Below are 18,819 nucleotides of genomic sequence, written 5' to 3'. Positions count from 1 at the left end.
TGACTGCATGTTTCGGGGGAACGGCGTAAATCATAGAAGAGCTCCAAGGGGTTTATGGATGCTATTTGAACTTTCAAGTCTGTGGGTGGGTGCAGTTAAGGATTAACTGGAGACCTCTTTATTTCAAATGATATTCAACAAACTACTCATTGTTCACAAGCCTGAAGCTACAATATGAAAAGTCAAGCTATTTAGAGATAAAACAATTGGCAACCTCCTGCGTTTCTAGTTTAAAAAAACCAAAGGCTTTATTGGTGTGCTGCAGCTTTGGTTGAAACATTTCCCAGAAGTGATTCGCATTGTTTTTTCATCATAACGCCGATGCTAGATTTTGTGCTATTTGTGCAGAACATCCACGAGAGGGTGCTTTCTTTTCATTAGAAATTTCTATCCTTTTTCTCCTCCCGGATCAGGTTTGAGAGCTGCCAACTTATTTAGGAAAAGGTTATTAAAGTTATTTGAAACTATAACAAAGAGGGTGGGTACTGCATCATGATTTTCAGAAGGTTAAATTGGGAAGTAATTATTAAATGGTTCAGATGAATTGCGGAGAGTCTGATAACTCTCAGGAATCAGCCACTGAAGCTCTGCTGTTTGTAAGTCATTCATTCCTTGATTCAGGTATTATAAGAATGTCTAAGCCAAATGGTGGGGCAAATCAGGAAATGGCGCATAATTTCCACCAATGTTGGCGCATTGACAAAATAATGAGCAGAGGTGGTTTGAAACTATTGCCTTTTCCAAGGCAACAGTTTCATATAGCACTCAAGTTCTGTTGCATAATTGAGATAAGGTTTTATAAAAATTTCAAAACCACACTACTCCCCTGCAGACTTCCGTCCACTGCTCCGGTCTGAACCACTGATTGTCCAGCGCCTTGGGACGTCCTCCCACCGTGAAAGGCGCTATATCAATGTAATTTTGTTGGTTGTTGTTGTAAATACCAGGAAACCACAAGAGTGAAAGTGAAAGAGAAAGAACTAGTTCAGGGAGAGTAGGCGCTGAAAGTCAGATCTATGGATACTCTTTGTTAAAGACGGTCTGCATTTCGACTCCTCGGCAGTGTGATAACAAGATGGAAATCATTGCTTACGAGGCGACCAGTAGAAGGTTTCAGTTTCTTACCAAAGCTTATAAGGGAACAGGTAAAAAGCTATTTTTCAGAATGTATTGCTATTCATAGGTACTGTAAGGCCTTTATTTAATAATGGCTCTTGTGATGTTGGTAGAGTATCATTCTGAACATGTTTAAATCAACAGTGGTTGAACCAATTACTGTCAAAGAAGCAGAGGAAGGAATCCAGGCAAAAGGCCTCAGAAGTCTTTTTCTAAGGAGAAGCGGGTGATGAGTCGAGGCTCATCAGTCTCGGAATCATTATAATTGAGTGTTAGTAGGAAAGTGAGATGGATGCCACCTAATTACCAATCCATCTATTGGTGATTAGGTGGCATCAAGCTGCGTATGTATCAGGATGGCATCAGGGTGCAATGTAAAAACTCAGCCTTTGTCTTCATTTTAAATCTTGTTTCAATCTGAAAGTTTGTTCTGAGGAACTGAATCAAAATGGAACTGAAAGAGAATGGCGACAGCAGCCTCTCCATTTATGGCTCTGCACATAAAAGCTATTGTTTAAACTGTGCCAAACTCAATTCCTGGTATGGGCTTGAGTTAGAACTGAGATACTTGAGTACTACAATTGGTCTCAGTGAGCTGAAGTAAAGAGAGGTGAGTAGGGGGTGTAGAAAGTCACGTACGGTTGAACCTGACTGTAATGAACTCTGCTTTCTCTTTGACCGTGCCTTCAGCTCCCCTCTCGACTCTCTTCCCCCTCCTCGCTCCCTCCCTTCCCTCCCCTCACCCTGACCATTTCGCCCCTCCTCGCTCCCTCCCTTCCCTCCCCTCACCCTGACCATTTCCCCCCTGCTCGGGTCATGACCCAACTGTGCAGCGCCTTGGGACGTCCTCCTGACGTGAAAGGCGCTTTATAAATGGAATCTTGTTGTTGTTGTTGTTGCTTATAAACAAACCCCTGTTTTTAACAATCCCAAAGGCAATGCCTGACCTTTGCACCAGTTTGACAGCCAAACCTTACTATAGTGAATGCCCTGATATAACGATCTTCTGATAATCCTGAGGGATTTGCCTTTCTCCATGAACTCTTCAGTTAAGTAGCTTCCAACTGATTTGTGGAGAGTGCAGTTTTGAGATTGACAGTACTTTGAGTTGCGCCTCATGACTCGTGGTTGCTTCTGTTCTGTTTTGCAGGGGTCGTTTGTGTACAGCATCATGTGGCCATTTGGTGGAGTCCAAGGGCCTGAACAAATGGTGTGAGGCGGTTCTGAATGAGGTGAGGTCAGGGTGCACCAGAATTATTTAAGCTTTGTGGGTTTTACTCGCTGATTAATTAAATCTCATATCTGGTCTTAATTGTGAGGAGGGTCTCTCCCAATAACCTCTCAAAAACGTGTACCAAAGAGTCATGAGATGTGAGACTCCACTCATCAGTTGACAAGTGGTGACCGAGCAGTTCACACGGTAAGAGGAGAAAACAACTCACCGATGGTTCAATAAAGCTATTGATCACTAAGTTTGCATTTTGACTTGAGGTACTGACGCTGGGATCTGCCTATCTTTGAACAGTGTTCCTTTCCGTTCTCTCACTGGACCACAAAGGAGAGGGAACAGAATTGAACGCCATCTCTGGCACAACTTCATTCTCTGAAGCTGAAATTAATAGATATATGGCAGAAACTATCTTAACGCTGTGTTACATTGCAGCCAATTACTCATCTGGATATTAAATGGAAGAATGTAGCCTGTGGTCGTGTAGTCTTTACTGTGGTTTTAACACTTGATAATTCTCTGCAGGGTCACTTGGTGTTTAAATGCCCAAAGTGCTGTAAAGTTTGGCTCTGGCAGGAGGTATGTGCACTGGCCTGCCTAACGCAGGAAGAGCGGAGCTCCTGTGAGGAGATAATCAGCAGGATAACAACACAAGCGGATGAATCTTTCAAAAAGGTAAAGTTCAGGATGCAAGATTGTCCAAATCATTGGGAGAAACTGCCTTCTGTTTGAATAATCACAGAATTGCAGCCGAGTGTAATCCATGTCTTCATGCTATCTCTAGTCCTTGGATTCCTGTAACAATTCCGTTACATTGGAATTGCCAAATTCAAATTGCCGGGTGATCTATGCCGTTCCCNTTTTTATGGATCTCAATTGAGTTCCTCTGCCCTCTGTCCACTTTCTCCTCTTTTCTCTGGTTCTCAATCGCGTTCCTCTGCCCTCTGTCCCATTTCTCCTGCTCCAGTATCGTAAGATACTGTCTCTTGAACTGATCAGCGGATCGGCTCAAGACACAAGCGGGATGGTTCCTCCCAACGTCTCTGCAGCTCAACCTGCTACAGAGTGTCGTCTCGTTCGAGTGACTGCAGGGCTGTTCCCCTGTCTACCTCCGCTGAGTCTCGTTCTCTCTTGACTATTTCACTCCTATACTTATACCTCTCTAGCAGTGTCTGGCCAATAACCAGATCTTTCCTGGTCAGTGTCCTGTACTTCCTAACTCTTGATTTGTGCCCTTTAATGTGATCACACTCTTATCAGGAATGGCTTTAGCTCATCATTCCTGTATAGTGTTGTTTTATCTTAGCTCGTTTCTTTGATTTAATTAACCAAAAACAATGTGGCCCATTGTAAATGCCCCAACCCTTGTCTTCCCTTATCTCTCTCCTGTAGCTGCCTTTAATTGGCCTGTACCCATTGGAGATGGTATCCCTTGCATTCTAGCATTCTTTCCTGTTCCCGTGGCCATCTTCCCCCGGTCTCCCTAATCTCTACGCACCTTTCTTTCCCAGACCTTGAGACTACTTGCTTCTCACAATGATGGGTTGTTCCTAGCAGGGTTATCTGAGAATGCACCAGCTTGTTATCTGAGGTCGGCAGCTCTTTGAGCCTTCTAACTGACTCTAGTCAAACAGGCTGTTTCCTGATATTTGCTTTTGATATTACCATATTTTTACATTCGGACTGGACTATGGTGGATTCTATGTGTGTATCTCTCTTGCTCTCTGTCTCTCTGATTGCCTCGGTTTGTGTGTGCATCTCTCTGTCTCTCTACTTACCTGCCACAGGTCTGTCCACCTCATGCTGCTTGAATATAATCAATTATCTTGTATTCACATCCTCATCAAATAGCCAGTGAAAATGAAGTGACAGATGTTGATCTGTTCGGCTGATAATCCGTTTTACTTCTTGTCCCTCACTCAAGTTAATCCTTGCATTTGATACACAGCCCTTGTGAATGTTTTGAAGTTTCACAGATTATTGCAGACAAATCTATTTGTAGACAAAACACAAGATTGTGCACACACATCAAGGTGCAACAAATGAGCACTGTTATCTGGAAGATTGTCCAAATCATTGGGAGAAACTGCCTTCTGTTTGAATAATCACAGAATTGCAGCCGAGTGTAATCCATGTCTTCATGCTATCTCTAGTCCTAGGATTCATGTAGCTCAGTGATTAGAACACTCGCCTCGCAAGCGAGAGACCTGGTTTGATTTCTGGCAGGGTGAAACATTGGGCAAGTTTCCTTACTCCACACACCTCTGTTTACCAAGCAATAAGTAGGAACCCGGTTGTTAGACGATTGTTGGATCGCTTTTCCGGGGGTAATAATTCATTCCAAAAATAATTATAATAATAATTTGATCAGTCAGTCCATGACTGTTTGTGGACATTGCTGTGTCCAATTGGCTGCTGCTTTTTGCCCCAAAAATATACAGTTAATTCACTTTACAGTATATTCTGTGAAGTGCTTTGAGACATCTCGAAGATGTGATCAGGCACTATATGAAATGCAAGGATTATTATTATCTACAAATGCTGTCCCAAAAGGAATCAGCAGAGTGAATTTCGATTGACCATCATAATAATAATCCTTGCACATAGTGCCTTATCATGTTGTTGAGATGCCTCAAAGTGCTTCACATGATACACTGCAAAGTGAATTGACTGTATTTTGTGGGCAAAACCTAGCAGCCAATCTCCCTTATTTGAATCCAGGATTCTGAGACAGACTGTAGTTCTCTTCAATGCCGTCTTGATTGAGATTGGATTGCAGCACAGGGCGAGGAATGAACATGGTAGCTTCTTGGTCTGGAAAGCCCAGCTATTTACTGGATAACTTGTTGAATAGCTTTCCTCATGGTCACTTGTGGGAACTTGTTGTGCACAAAATGATTGCCTTCAAGGTAGCTAGGGAGCCTGAATTCTCCAAAGCTGCAGGGAATTGTTGAGGAATCAATATTGCGCTCAACCGAAGGGGACAATAGTGTGACTAATGGTATGCTTTGTCCTCAGTGTCCAGAATGTGGTCTGTATGTACAGAGAGTGGACCTGGAGAAGCTGTCTGCGGAGTGTCTGCCGTGCTCTGAGACAAAAAAGAAAGTCTTTGTGTTTTGCTTTGACTGCCTGAGGGAATGGAGGAATCCTGATGTGCAGAGCAACTCATGCGGTAATGGTGCCTGCACGTTTACAGCCCTGCTCCAAGGCTGTCCCACGATCAACGTACAGAATACTGTTGTGCACGGGTGCCCAAAAGTGCGAGCCTGCCCTAACTGTGAAGCGTTAACACAACACTGCCTAGAAGGCTGCAGCAATATTGACTGCCCCAACTGCAATTATACATTCTGTTTTCGGTGCCTTGGCCTGGATGAAAATCACACAGGAGGTTTACAGGGCTGTTCTATAGCTGAACGCCAAAAGGTATCGGGCAATAAAGTTTACGAGAAAAGAGAGCAGTTAGACGATGAAGATTATCTTCTCGTACTGCAAACTCAGTTAGAAATGGAAAACAGATGGGCTCAGTTACAAATGCACAGAGTTACCAGAGCTGATAGACCTCAGCAGCCAAGTCATCAACCTGGAGAAATCTGAATGGTTTGCTGACGACTTGGGAGCTGGTTGCTTGACAGCCGGTGGAGGTTGTCTCAGCTTTTACTGTAGGAGTTTGTCTATTCCAGTGAAACCAAGTCCCATAAATGGGGACTTGCAGGTGGTGGTAGGTCTTGAACAGACCCAACACCAAGTGTCAGCTAATCACTCCTGAGAAATGTTTTTTGCATGTTTCTTAAATTTTGCAACAGAACTGATATTCCCAACCTTGTAGAGCATCTCAACAGCCTCATAGCTGTAGATAATAGAGACCTCTGTGAGATTCCCAGCCAAGCCTGTAAATGAGCGAAGGACCTTCTTCATCCAAACTTCTCTCGTGAACCTCATAGGATGTGTATAGCCTGTAAGTGGATATCCCTTGTTCAGGGAATGAACTGTACACTAACATGGTGGCCTTGCAATCGTGCAGGTGTGTGGCCACTTTGTTTATGAAGACAGATATTGCCTGTCTAGAACTGCTCTTGCTGTACATCTCAGAGTGTAAGATCAGCTTTGTCTGGCTTGCTAACCTTCCTCAATCGTGAGAGAAATGCACGCAACTCGTATTGTGCAAAAGGAACACTTTGATAGACTGTAATGCTTTGGTTATTTTCTTTTTCTCAATAAAGCAAATTGTATGACAGGCTCGAGCTCTTTATTATACACACGCACCATTCTTTTAAATAGAGTCTCTCCCCGGCCGTTTTTTCTTACTGATTCCCTCCACAATTAAAACATTTTTGAATTGTTTCTCTCTCCCTCCTTAAAAAGATTTTTTTCACATTGTGAAGAGGGTTTAGCTTCTGTGGCCTCTCTTCATGTCTCATTGACATAAGATCTGTGACTCAGCCTCACATTTTGTGATTATTTTTCTCATTAATCAGCCAAATTAACTGGCATTGTGGAGTATGAACTTTTTTTTTAAAAAAATTGTTTGTGATCATTCCAAGCTTCTTCCTCCTGTAAGTCCCTGTCATTTAAATGATATTACCAGTGTATGAATTAATGTGAAAGAGTGGAAATGATTCAGTGGCTAAAGCGTTGCGAGGTAATCGCTTATTAACCGTTTCACTTGGGGCTTGCTGAGTGATGTGGGAAAGAGTGAAGTGCCAGTGAGAGGTTAAGCAACCTTCATGTTGTTGTGCAATAGAGTTGTAATCTCTGAATGTCTGATTGAACACTCAGTAGTGCTATTGTGCAGAAACTTTAATTTCAGGGTATGCTCAGCACCAGTTGCCATAACATTTTAAGGATATGGGGTAAGAGCGTGGGAGTGGGACTGATGGGGTATCCGACACAGGCACAATGGGACAAACGGCCTCCTTCTGTTCTGTAATATTCTATTACTATGAAAATATTAAACCAGTTTTAACAGGTATTACGCAGTGTTTTTTTAAAAAACTTTGTCTTTAAACTACTTCTGTGACACTTCTCAAAGTGTTTTACAAATGCTATGATTACTTTCAAATGCCATGACTTAGGGGCCATTTGGCTCTTGCCAGCCTGTGCTTTATACTTTCCACAATCAGGTAAGTTGGATGCATTACTCCATGGAGAGAATGTGCATTTCATTCCAACAAATATCTTGGGAATTTCCAATATACAGGTGGGATGCATGAAACTGGTTGGCTACTCTTTAGCATAGTGATGCATTTCTGCAGGTGTTAGACACAACCAAACTAACCAAACAAAAAAATAGAAAGGGGAACTGCATTTGGCCAGCAAGGTTTGTTCTTTAAACAACTACAGGCGAATACCTAGTTAGACCAATGAAGATGTTAGTCAAAAAACTTCCTTTTCTTTTCAAATAGTGTCAATAGTGTTTTAAAGTCCATCTGCATAGCTGGGATTTTCTTCAACAGAACACTGTATATTTCTCCCAATAATACTGAACTGGATGATTGGCTTTTAGATGATTTTGTGTAAAGGGACATTTAATAAGTCTGGCATTAACAACGTAGTCAATTGCATCTTAGTTCCGGATCCATGAGGTTCCTCTTCACCCAGTTGTTAAGTAATGTCACGCAGTGACATTGTGAATTCCAGTACTGATAAGTAAAGGGAACTGCATTGATCGGTGCAGAAGTTATGAAACATTACTATCCAGAGGCTTCAAATGTGCACGCAAACCACACCTCCAACCGGGTTCTGGAGCTAAAGATATGTTTTCTAGCTCATTGCTTCACCCAGTTTCCCCAAATACATTCTATTCTGACACAGGAAGCGTCTTTGTGACTGATATTAATTGAGTGGAAATGTAGATTTGCTTAAATTGTACCCATTTAAGTTGGTTTTGGAGCTTGGGTAAAAGTCCCAATTCTTCATGATGGGTGGATTAGGCAGACTATTGTCGTTGTGAAGGTTGATCATGTATTTGACATTCACTTATTAAACTTTTATTGAACATTTCTTGGACAGGAGGAATAAAGAAGTGTTCCTACCTTAGAATAAACCTCAGAGGAGCAAAGAAACAAATAAGTCTCAAAGTAGCAACACGGGTGGACAAGGTTATCAAGTAAAAAGAGTTCTGGGATTTATATTCAATGGAAGAGAGAACAAAAATAAGGAAATATTGTTAAATCTGTAAAAACCTTGGTTTGACCACATTTGTCCTGTATTCAGTTCTGGTCACCACACTGCAAAAAAGGAAATTGTGTCTTTGCAGAGATTACAGCATAGAATTATCAAGATATTACCAGGGCTGAAAGGATACACATATCAGGAAAGACTGGACAGATATTTCCCCCCCTGTGGACGAGACAATTGGGAGGGGTTCCCATAGACATGTTGTAAAATCATAAAAGGTGTAATTTGAAGTGAACACAGTGTGTTTTCACTTGATGAATCTATAACAAGGTAGCGGAAATGAGATGTACACCATCAGATGTAAAGGAGAATGAAGCAAGAACTTCTTAACACAGAGAGCAGCTAGAATGTGGAACTCACTGAACAGATACTATGCTTGAAGCAGAAATCGTAATATGGTAATCCTTGCAACTGGTGTACAACAACAACAACAACAAGATTCCATTTATAAAGCGCCTTTCACGTCGGGAGGACGTCCCAAGGCGCTGCACAGTTGGGTCATGACCCGAGCAGGGGGGAAATGGTCAGGGTGAGGGGAGGGAAGGGAGGGAGCGAGGAGGGGGCAAATGGTCAGGGTGAGGGGAGGGAGCGAGGAGGGGGAAGAGAGTCGAGAGGGGAGCTGAAGGCACGGTCAAAGAGAAAGGTTTTGAGACCGGCCTTGAAGGAGGAAAGGGAGGAAGCGGCGAAGGCACTGGGGGATGGAGTTCCAGAGCCTCGGGGCTGAGAGGCTGAAGGCCCGACCACCGATGGTAGGGCGGTTGGGGCGGGGGACGTGGAGCAGACCGGAGCCAGAGGAACGGAGGGTACGGGCAGGTAGGTAGGGGGATAGTAGGTTGGAGAGGTAGGAGGGAGCAAGGCCGTGAATGGCCTTGTAGGTGAGGATGAGGATCTTGAAATCAATCCTCTGGGGGATGGGGAGCCAGTGGAGGCGAGCGAGGGTGGGAGTGATGTGGTCCCGAAGTCTGGTGCGGGACAGTACACGAGCTGCAGAGTTCTGAATGACCTGCAGCTTGTGGAGGGAGGTGGCGGGAAGGCCGGCGAGGAGAGAGTTCCCATAGTCCAGCCTTGAGGTGACAAAGGCGTGAACCAGGGTTTCAGCAGCGTGAGGGGTGAGGTAGTGCCGTAGTCTGGCGATGTTCCGGAGGTGATGGAAGGCGGTGCCAGTTGTGGTGCGGATGTGAGGGAGAAAGGACAGCTCAGGGTCGAACAAAACGCCGAGGTTCCTGACTGGCTTTGAGAGGTGGAGAGTGCAGCCTTGGATGCTGATGGTGTCAGCGCCTGAGGTGCGGAGGCGCTGACGTGAGCCAATCAGGAGGGCCTCGGTTTTTCGCACGTTGAGCTGAAGAAAGTTGTCTCTCGTCCAGGACTCGATGTCGGACAGGCAGCTGTCAGGACATCGGTGGTCGTGGAGTTGAGAGTAGAGGAGGAAAGGTAGAGTTGGGTGTCATCCGCATACATGTGGAAGTTAACTCCATGTCTGCGGATGATGTCACCGAGGGGGAGCATATAGAGGGTGAAGAGGAGGGGACCGAGGACAGAGCCCTGAGGGACACCACATGAGACAGTACGGGGGGTGGAGGAGAAGCCATTCGTCGAGACAAAGTGAAGACGGTGAGAAAGGTACGACCTAAACCATTCAAGGACAGTGCCTTGAAGGTTGAGGTGGGAGGACAAGCGGTGGAGTAGGATAGCGTGGTCGACCGTATCGAATGCTGCCGATAGGTCGAGGAGGACGAGGAGACAGAGGGAGCCCTGGTCACAGATGGTCAGGATATCATTGGTGACCTTGACCAGGGCAGTTTCTGTGCTATGGGCAGCACGGAAACCTGACTGAAGGGGTTCGAAAAGAGAATGGGTGGAAAGGAAAGAGCGCAGTTGGGAGGCGACAACTCTTTCCAAGACCTTGGAGAGAAAGGGGAGGTTGGAGATGGGCCGGTAGCTTGATAGCTGCGACGCATCAAGGGAGGGTTTTTTCAGGGTGGGCGTGATGATGGCAGTTTTTAATGGAATGGGGACAGAGCCAGAGGAGAGGGACAGGTTGATGATGTCAGTGATATGTGGGGCAAGAAAGTGGAGCTGGGAGATAAGGAGTGGAGTGGGGATGGGGTCAAGGGAGCAGGTGGTTGGTTTTAGGGATAGGATGAGTTCAGTGACAGAGGGTGGGGAAACGGGTACGAAGGTGTGTAGGGGAGGATGGGTAGGAGTCGGAGTGTGGGAGGGAAGGGGTGGGTGGTGGGTGGAAGTTGGAGGGGAAGTGACCGCGGAGCGGATTCCCTTGATCTTGGATTCAAGGAAATCCAGCATCTCCTCGCAGTGAAGGTTGGAGGAGATGACCTGCGCGGGGTGGCGGGGGGGACGGAGGAGTCGGGTTGTGGTGGAAAACAGTAGCCTGGGGTTGTTCTTCGCCTCCAGGATTATCCTGGAGTAGAAGGACGACTTGGCCGAGGCTAGAGTGGAGCGGTAAATTTTGAGGAGGTCCAGCCAGATTTGTCGGTGGACCGTTAGGCCAGATTTGACACAGGTGCGTTCAGCAGCCCGCACCTGGCTTTTCAGTGAGCGGAGGTGGGTGGTGTACCAGGGGGAGGAGCGGGAGTAGGAGACAGTGCGGGAAGTGATGGGGGCAAGAGTATCGAGTGTGGAGGAGAGGGTATTGTGGAGGAGGGAGAGAGGAGAAGAGGGGTCGGTGAGGGTTGAAGGCCAGAGGGAGAGGAGTTCAGAGGACTCCAAGGCATCGGTTAGGGATTGTGGGGGTAACTTCTTCCAAGGGCGGTAGAAGATGGTGGTGGGTCTGGTGGAGGTGGGGAGGGGGGTGGAGGTGGTGAAGGAGATGAAGTGGTGGTCAGAGATGGCCTTGTCGGTAATAGTGACATCCGAGACACTGAGGCCCCGGGTGATCACCAAATCGAGTGGGTGGCCGTGACTGTGAGTGGGGGAGTTTATGTGTAAGGAGAGGTTGAGTGAGGAGAGCAGGGAAGAGAAGTCTGTGGAGATGGAGCAGGAGGGGGTGAAGTGTAGGTTAAAGTCGCCCAGGATGATGAGGCGATCGGAGCAGAGGCAAAGAGATGTGAGGAGTGTTGAAATGTCAGAGATGAAGGTGGGAGAGGTTTTAGGGGGCCGGTAGAGGAGGAGGATTTTAAGGGAGAGGAATGAGGGGTGGGAGAGGGTGAGGTGCTCAAAGGAGGGGAAAGAGCCAGTGGAGTAGGGGGATAGGGCAAGTGGTGTCCTTGAGATAAGGGCAACACCACCGCCACGGCGGTTGGGGCGGGGGATGTGGTGGGAGGTGTAGCCGGGTGGTGTGGCCTCCGTGAGGGGGAAGGTGTCGCCTGGGGTGAGCCAGGTTTCTGTTAAGGCCATGATATCAACGTTCTCATCAAGGATGAGATCGTTGATGACCAGGGCCTTGTTGCAGAGGGAGCGGACATTTTGCAGTCCGATGTGGAGGGAGCGGTTGACAGAAGGGTGTGTGGGAGGGGAGGGGGTCCAGGTTGTGAGGCAGGGGTGGGGGAATGGGGATGAGGGAGGAGAGGTTGACTCCCCGGGTCTGTGTCCGGGGTGGCTGGCGAGTATGGTGGGGAATGGGGCAGTCGGTGTGGCTGCTGCTGGACAGCCAACGCCGAGTGCCACGGTGAGCCCGGCGGAGGATTCCCAGGCTGGAGCAGAGGGAGGTTGTGGGAGGGTCAAGTGGGGATAGAAGACGAGAGGGACGGAGAGAGAGGAGGAGAGAGCGGGAGAGATGCAGAGGGGGGAGGGTTTGGGGGTAGAGAGGAGGGAGGAGGGAGGGAGGGGGGTCAAAGCGGCAGCCATAGTGCGCACGCGGGGACCGGGAGCGAGCGGTCAGGTGGATGGCATTATCCCGTAGATTGGGGCAGCAAACCCAACAGGACCATAGTGGGCTCTGATGTGAGCCCTGGGGGGGGGGGGGGGGCGCAGAGTTTTTTTTTTTTTGTGTGCGTGCGCACGTACCTGAAAACTAATCTATGACGTCGCAGTTCCCCCGCTCTCCCCCCCCCCCCCCCCCCCCCCCGGGGCTGAACTCGCTCCGGCGTCGAGTTTAAGTACCTGGTCAGTAGGCCCAGGCTCCTCCCCGCGCTGTCCTGCCGCCGCTCCCCGACTGGGGAGCACTCTTATTGTGTCATCGAGAGATTTCAAAGCATTTCGCAGGTGATGGCCTGTTTGGGTGATATCAATTCTGTGCAATTCTATGTAAAAATAACTTGCATTTATTTATAAGTGCCCTTCACGTGGGTCAGCATCAGAAAGCGCTTAACAATAGCGTAGTGCTGGGGAGAAAAGGGAGGGCAACCTTAAGCATAGCCGAAGAGGGAAAGTCTTCAGGTGTGATTTAAAGATGGGCAAAAAGGGGGCAAGACGGAGGGTTTGGAGTAGGATAGGAGTTCCAGCAGTTAAAATAAAAATGTCCTTATTTAGCATATCTGTGATAATGGAGATAATCTTCCAGAAACATTAACAATGGAAAAGATTACAATATAGTCTGACTGTACTTTTCGAGCATTGAAAACAATCAGATGTTTTGCCGGTCACTTTTCAGAAGGATTCTGGATACCCAGCTCTTGCTACTTGAATCTGGTTGTGGCGTAGGTGATCTCTGTGTTTCTGGCTTGAACCCTGGGTGCTGCGTGTGGCTGTGTTGTTTTCTGCTTGCGTTGGGGATCTGGGCATTTCCTGGAGTTGTTGAAATCCAAGGTGGCGTATGCCATCCCCTCACTGGCTGGTCTCTGCATGAGCTGCGTGGAAACAGCAGGAAAACTTCCGATTGACAAGACTCTGATTTTTTACATCATTATTGTCTAATTTGCAATATTTCTTAAACAGGATTTTTTTAAAAATAGAAAACGTGTCATTATCAAATTTCTAATTCAAAGATTTAGAAATGTGATAACTGTGTATTTCTTAAGAAATGCTGCAGATTAGCCCTGAATATCCAAATCTTCAAATACAATATAGTCCTACTTCTGATTTTCTGACTGATTCGTGATTGTAACTGCGCTGATTGGGGTCAAAACTTGATGGTAATTTAAAGAAAGTCATGTTTTCACCCTTATTAACTCCTGATCTTTCTCACAGTCTGTTACAGTTGTTGAACCCACAGTCTCGGCTTCGCTGTTCCGTTAAAAGAGATGTAGCAACAACAACAATAACTTGGGGTTATATAGCACCCTTCACTTGGGGTAGCGTCCTGGAGCGCTTAAGAGTGGCGGGGTCTGAGACCGAGCCGGGGGAGAGGGAAGGGGTAGGTGACCGTAAGCGGGATCAAAAAGGAAGGTCTTTCGGTGGATTTGAAGGTGGGAGTGGGGGTGGGGGCAAGAACGAGGAATTGAGGGAGAGAGTTCCAGAGTTTCGGGCGGAAGTAACACTGGGGAAAACTGATTCCAAATAAAGGCAACACAAAGAAAAACAAAAACGTAGGGAGAAAGAAAGAGAGGTAGATGTGAGTTTCAATGAACTAAAACCTTAAGAATAAATTGTGGGAATTGTGTGGCATAAAACCTTCCTTTCCCTCTGAAACCTCCGTCTGAATCCGGGTTCTCTCCTGGGCATAAGTGGTAAGTGTGAGCTGAGGTATGGGTAGTGTCAATCCATTTTTGAGTGGGTGTGAGTTTGCATGCAGGTCAAAACTGCCCAACACAAATTTAATATTGATTTGCAATCACTCGCTTGCTGAGATAAGTTGTGTAGGAATTGGAAGCGGCGCAAGTTTGCTTTGGGAGTGGAGCTTGCCCCATTTACATTGAATACATTATATTAGAATATACAGCACAGAAAAAGACCATTCGGCCTAACTAGTCTATGCTGGTATTTATGCTCCACATGAGCCTCCTCCTGCCCTTCCTCAACTAAGCCTTCAAGCATAACCTTCTATTCCTTTCTCCCTCATGTACCTGTTTAGCTTTCCCTTAAATACATCTGTGCTATTTGCCTCAACAGCTCCTTGTGGTAGCATGTTCCACATTCCCACTGCTCTCTGTGTGAAGAAATTTCTTCTAACTTCCCTGTTTGATGTATTTGTGACTATTTTATATTGATGGGCCCTGGTTTGGGTCTCCCCCACAAGTGGAAACATTTTCCCTATGTCTACCCTATCAAAACCTGTCATCATTTTAAAGACCTCTATTAGATCACCCCTTACCCTCCTCTTTTCAAGAGAAAAGAGTCCAAGCTGTTCAACCTTTCCTGATAGGTAGAACCTCTCAGTTCTGGGATTATCCTTGTGAATCTCCTTTGCACCCTCTCCAATCCCTCTACATCCCGTCTATAATGTGGGGACCAGAACTGCAACCAGTATTCTAAGTGTGGTGTAACCAAGGTTCTGTAGCAGTTTACCATAACTTCCCTGCTTTTCATTTCTATCCCTCTAGAAATAAACACCAATGCCTGGTTTGCTTTTTTATGACCTTATTAACCTGCGTTGCTACTTTTAGTGAAACTGTGTATGTATACCCCAAGGTCCCTTTGCTCCTCTACCCCATTTAGGTTTTTATTTTCCAGGATGTATGTGACAAGGACAAGTACTGGAAACTTTATGCTGCACGTAATGTGTGCTGGTTTTATTGCTTAGTTGTTGCCATTGCTTCAGTAATTGTAAAAGAAAACTAATTTAAAAGTTTCGCAACCACTTCTGACAACCAAAGAAAAGTAATACATTCAAACATGAATCGTCCATTTCAGTAAAGTTTTGAGTCTTTCTATCTCTCACTGTTCAGGAAACTTCAGTTTAAAAACAAATATTTTCAACAAACCTTGGAATATCTGATAACTGGGATTTTTGTCAACGTACCTGCATTTCCTGAACATCTGTTTCCACTGGTGTTATCTCTCTGCCTGGTGAGCAGAATGACACAGAAGCTGGGTTACATCACCGGATAAGCCCTTTGGCCCATCTGATCTCATCCTTAAATCATTGTGCTCGGAAATTAGCACAGTCACAACAGTAACTACTGCTAACCATGCTAATTAACTACTGCACTCATTCAAGATCATATTTGTACTTGCCTGATGAACATATCTGTTTTAAGAATCTTGAACATGGCTTTTCTGGTGGAAATATTTAAATGGATACATTTGCTGTTGCATTAAAGGAGGCCTTACATTTAGCACATGATCCCAAATAGGTTTGAGTAAAGAAGGACCTTCCTTCCAGAATACCCACCCTATCATATTCCCATTATACCATCAACCTGTTTCTTAAATTGAGTCCACCTCCTGGCTAAGTCATTCTTCCTGATGACCCATTTCAGATGTTGACTGATTAAAGGAATGAATCCTGATGCCTGAAAGTGTGGGGGAAGCCGATTTGATAACAACTTTTAAGAGCGAAGTAGATAATTATTTGGGAAGGACAAGTTTGCAGGGCTATGGGGAGAGAGTGGGGGAGTGGGATTGAATTGGATAGCTCTTTTCAAAGAGCCGGCAAAGACACGATGGGCCGAATAGCCTCCTTCTGCGCTGTATATTCTATGATTTTATGATATGATTCTATGTCTATCCTAAAGTTTCCCTTCACAGTCCTAAATGATGTCGTCTTAGGCCTGTCTCTAGGACTTGGGATACCTGGAAGTATTGTTCTGGGTTTATCTCAATAGTATTTAACATCTTGTATAAAAAAACCACAGTTATCACACATTTCAATATCTTTAACTTTGGTGTGATTTTCTAACTATTTTGTTGGACTAAACGAGGCGTTCATTTCAAAGTTTAATGCGAACTGGAAATGTCACAATAAACAGAAGTACCACAGAAAAATCAATTGTTTCCATGACATACTTGAGGTGCAGGTTAATTTGGATCTGCCATCAATTTTATTTTTCGGTGTGAGCCTGGCTCAGTTGGTAGGACTCTCACCTCTGAGTCAGAAGGTTCTAGGTTCATGGCCAACAATACATCTGATAAACCCAGATTGCTTTCAACTCAATTGACGACTTCAAAGTTAATTATGGCGTCCGACCTTATACGCTTGAAATATTGACTGACCTAGGTTCAATTCATATCACAAAACAAAACCAGGCATCCTTACCTTTGAATATACAGCACCTACAGAGTATCAGTATGCTAATTGGAAGTAATAGAAGGAAAGCTCCAGTTCCTATAGAAGCGTAGAGCCACCAGGGTAAATGGTTGGCATTTTCTGCAATATATACAAAACAAGTACAAAATTCAGTTTGCTGTTTATTTCCCTCTAATATTCTCTCTTTTCCTGAAGATTCATTCTGCCCACAAAATATACGCTTTACAATATATTCAATGAAGCGCTTTGAGATGTCTCAACGATGTGATAAGGCGCGAGATCAATTGCAAAGATTATTATCCTCCATCCTGCCTTATCAATATCTGAACCTGTTCTAGGTTTACTTTATCCATCCCCCACACCATTTTATCTAGTTCTATGTGACCTCCGAATTTCACTTCAGGACTAGATTATCTAGTCCTTCCTAGACCGTCCCGCTAACACAAGGGAATCAACTTCATTGTTTCCCTCACCGTGAATCATGAAAAAAATGCCTGGAAATAACAAAAAAAAAGATTGATATAAAACCACATTGTCACCTAACTCCACACATGATCATGCCAAATACTCCACGGTTCTTCTGACTCCTCAGGTAGGATTGATGAAAACGTTTTCATCGTTTACACAGCTCGAATTGAGAATCATTTTGTCTTCAAAACGTTAAACCCAGATTCATAACACATTTCATTTATATAACGCCTTTCACATCGGAAGAACGTCCCAAGATGCTGGACAACGACAACAACTCGCATTTATATAGCTCCCCTCATGCAGGGTATGTTTGAGGGGGGGAGGGAGGGGGGCAGTGGTGTGCGGATGAGTGTTGGTGTGTGTGTGTGTGTTGGGGTGAAGGGTGTTCAATGATGTGCGTGTGGGACACAACCTTCCAATAATCATGGGAGCAGCATTGAGAAACGTCTAACCATTACCTGGAGAGGTGAAAATGTAATTAGAGATGGCTGGAGTCTGGAGAGAGGGGTGGGAGACTTGACAGGTATAAACTGTCCCCGGCTGCACAGCGCTTTTCTCTTCCATGGAGCTGGACACTTGAAAGAGCCCCTGTTCACTCGGCTGTACATCAGTGCTGATCCCCGTCGCAATCTCTGAGCCATTCACAAACCAGCTGAGTTGCAGCTCGTCTGGGTAAAACCCATGGGTCTTACACACCAGCTTCAGAAACACAGATGAACTCCTTTCAAGCGGGATGGAGGTGATCTTCAAAGGAGCTGGGGGAACTTGAGAGCAGATAAGGGAAGAAAATGTTATTTTAGCTCAGCAGATAGAATAGGGAAGCACTGGGCAAGAGAAAGGGAGAGTATTTGGATGGTGTTCCAAAAGCATAGCGATGGATTTCACAGTAACTGAGAGCACCTGAGCTCTCTCTCTCTCTCTCTCTCTCCCTGGTTCTCTGCTAACTTCTGTAGGTCATTGTTTCTTTGAGAGATTTCTGAGAAACGTGACTCCACACCCGATCTGCCCTGCAAGCTCCTTCGTGTTTAAACATTCAGATGTTTTATTGGTTTCCTCGACCTATCTTTTAATTGAAACCCACAGCCCGGGCTGTGTGTGTTCACTGAGCACTGTCCCAGGGCAACTCAATGCCCAAATGTATTGTTATAACACAATACAATCTAGTACAAATATCTCTGTTGACCTTCTAGAACTCGGCAACGAATGGTTCAGACTCCACAAGTGTCGTTGCCTCCTCGCCCAAGAGGATTACTAAGATTACTAACTTTCAGTTCAATATGTCTTAAAAAAAGAGTACAAAATTGACAATTTTTTTTATGAGATGCTGTCTGGTAGCAGGCACTGACCGGACAGATAAAATGGAATAAAAGGAATAACTGGAATGTATTTCGCGCACAAAATATACAGTCCTGCATATCCTGTGAAGCGCTTTGAGAAGTCTCAATGATGTGATAAGGCTCTATATCAAATGCAAGGATTATTATTGTGTGAAATTAAAGCAAAACATGCTGGCAATGCAGCGTGGACAGACTTGTTTCCATCAACGGCAATTCACCGCAATGTCTCGCTGCTTATTATTAATGTTACTGATTAATAGATGAAGAAGAGACATAAACACTTAATATACAATAGAAATTTATATTTATTTTAATTGTAATTGATTAATAGAAGTTACACATTAACATGTCACTCTCTGCTTTGGTCTGGCTACAATTTGAATCGTTCTCTGATTATATGTGCTAATTCCCTGTTTGTGTGCAACTAGCTGTCGCGTTTCACCCGCAACATACAGAGTCATTTTCAA

General features: G+C 45.1%; 2 protein-coding genes across 3 annotated transcripts; one reads left to right on the top strand and one right to left on the bottom strand.

Moving 5' to 3' along the window:
- Positions 1 to 968: 968 nt before the first annotated feature.
- On the top strand, positions 969 to 6,597 carry LOC103172137 (probable E3 ubiquitin-protein ligase RNF217). 2 transcript variants are annotated; one of them, NM_001292250.1, is given in 5 exon segments: positions 969 to 1,145; position 2,267; positions 2,270 to 2,348; positions 2,870 to 3,019; positions 5,363 to 6,575. In NM_001292250.1, coding segments are annotated over 5 exon segments (876 nt in total). In that variant the 5' UTR covers positions 969 to 1,075; the 3' UTR covers positions 5,939 to 6,575.
- A 6,498-nt stretch (positions 6,598 to 13,095) lies between these two features.
- Positions 13,096 to 17,973, bottom strand: LOC103185960 (HLA class II histocompatibility antigen, DP beta 1 chain-like). The gene is made up of 5 exons (XM_042340411.1): positions 17,961 to 17,973; positions 17,474 to 17,779; positions 16,554 to 16,664; positions 15,318 to 15,361; positions 13,096 to 13,266 (listed from the first exon to the last, which is right to left on the bottom strand). The coding sequence occupies exons 1-5, from the start codon at positions 17,971 to 17,973 to the stop codon at positions 13,096 to 13,098; spliced, it is 645 nt and encodes a 214-aa protein (XP_042196345.1).
- Positions 17,974 to 18,819: the final 846 nt, after the last annotated feature.

Source organism: Callorhinchus milii, unplaced genomic scaffold, assembly GCF_018977255.1.
Source record: "Callorhinchus milii isolate IMCB2004 unplaced genomic scaffold, IMCB_Cmil_1.0 Scaffold14, whole genome shotgun sequence".
Taxonomy (NCBI): domain Eukaryota; kingdom Metazoa; phylum Chordata; class Chondrichthyes; order Chimaeriformes; family Callorhinchidae; genus Callorhinchus; species Callorhinchus milii.
This window is presented reverse-complemented; position numbering and strand designations above follow the sequence as displayed.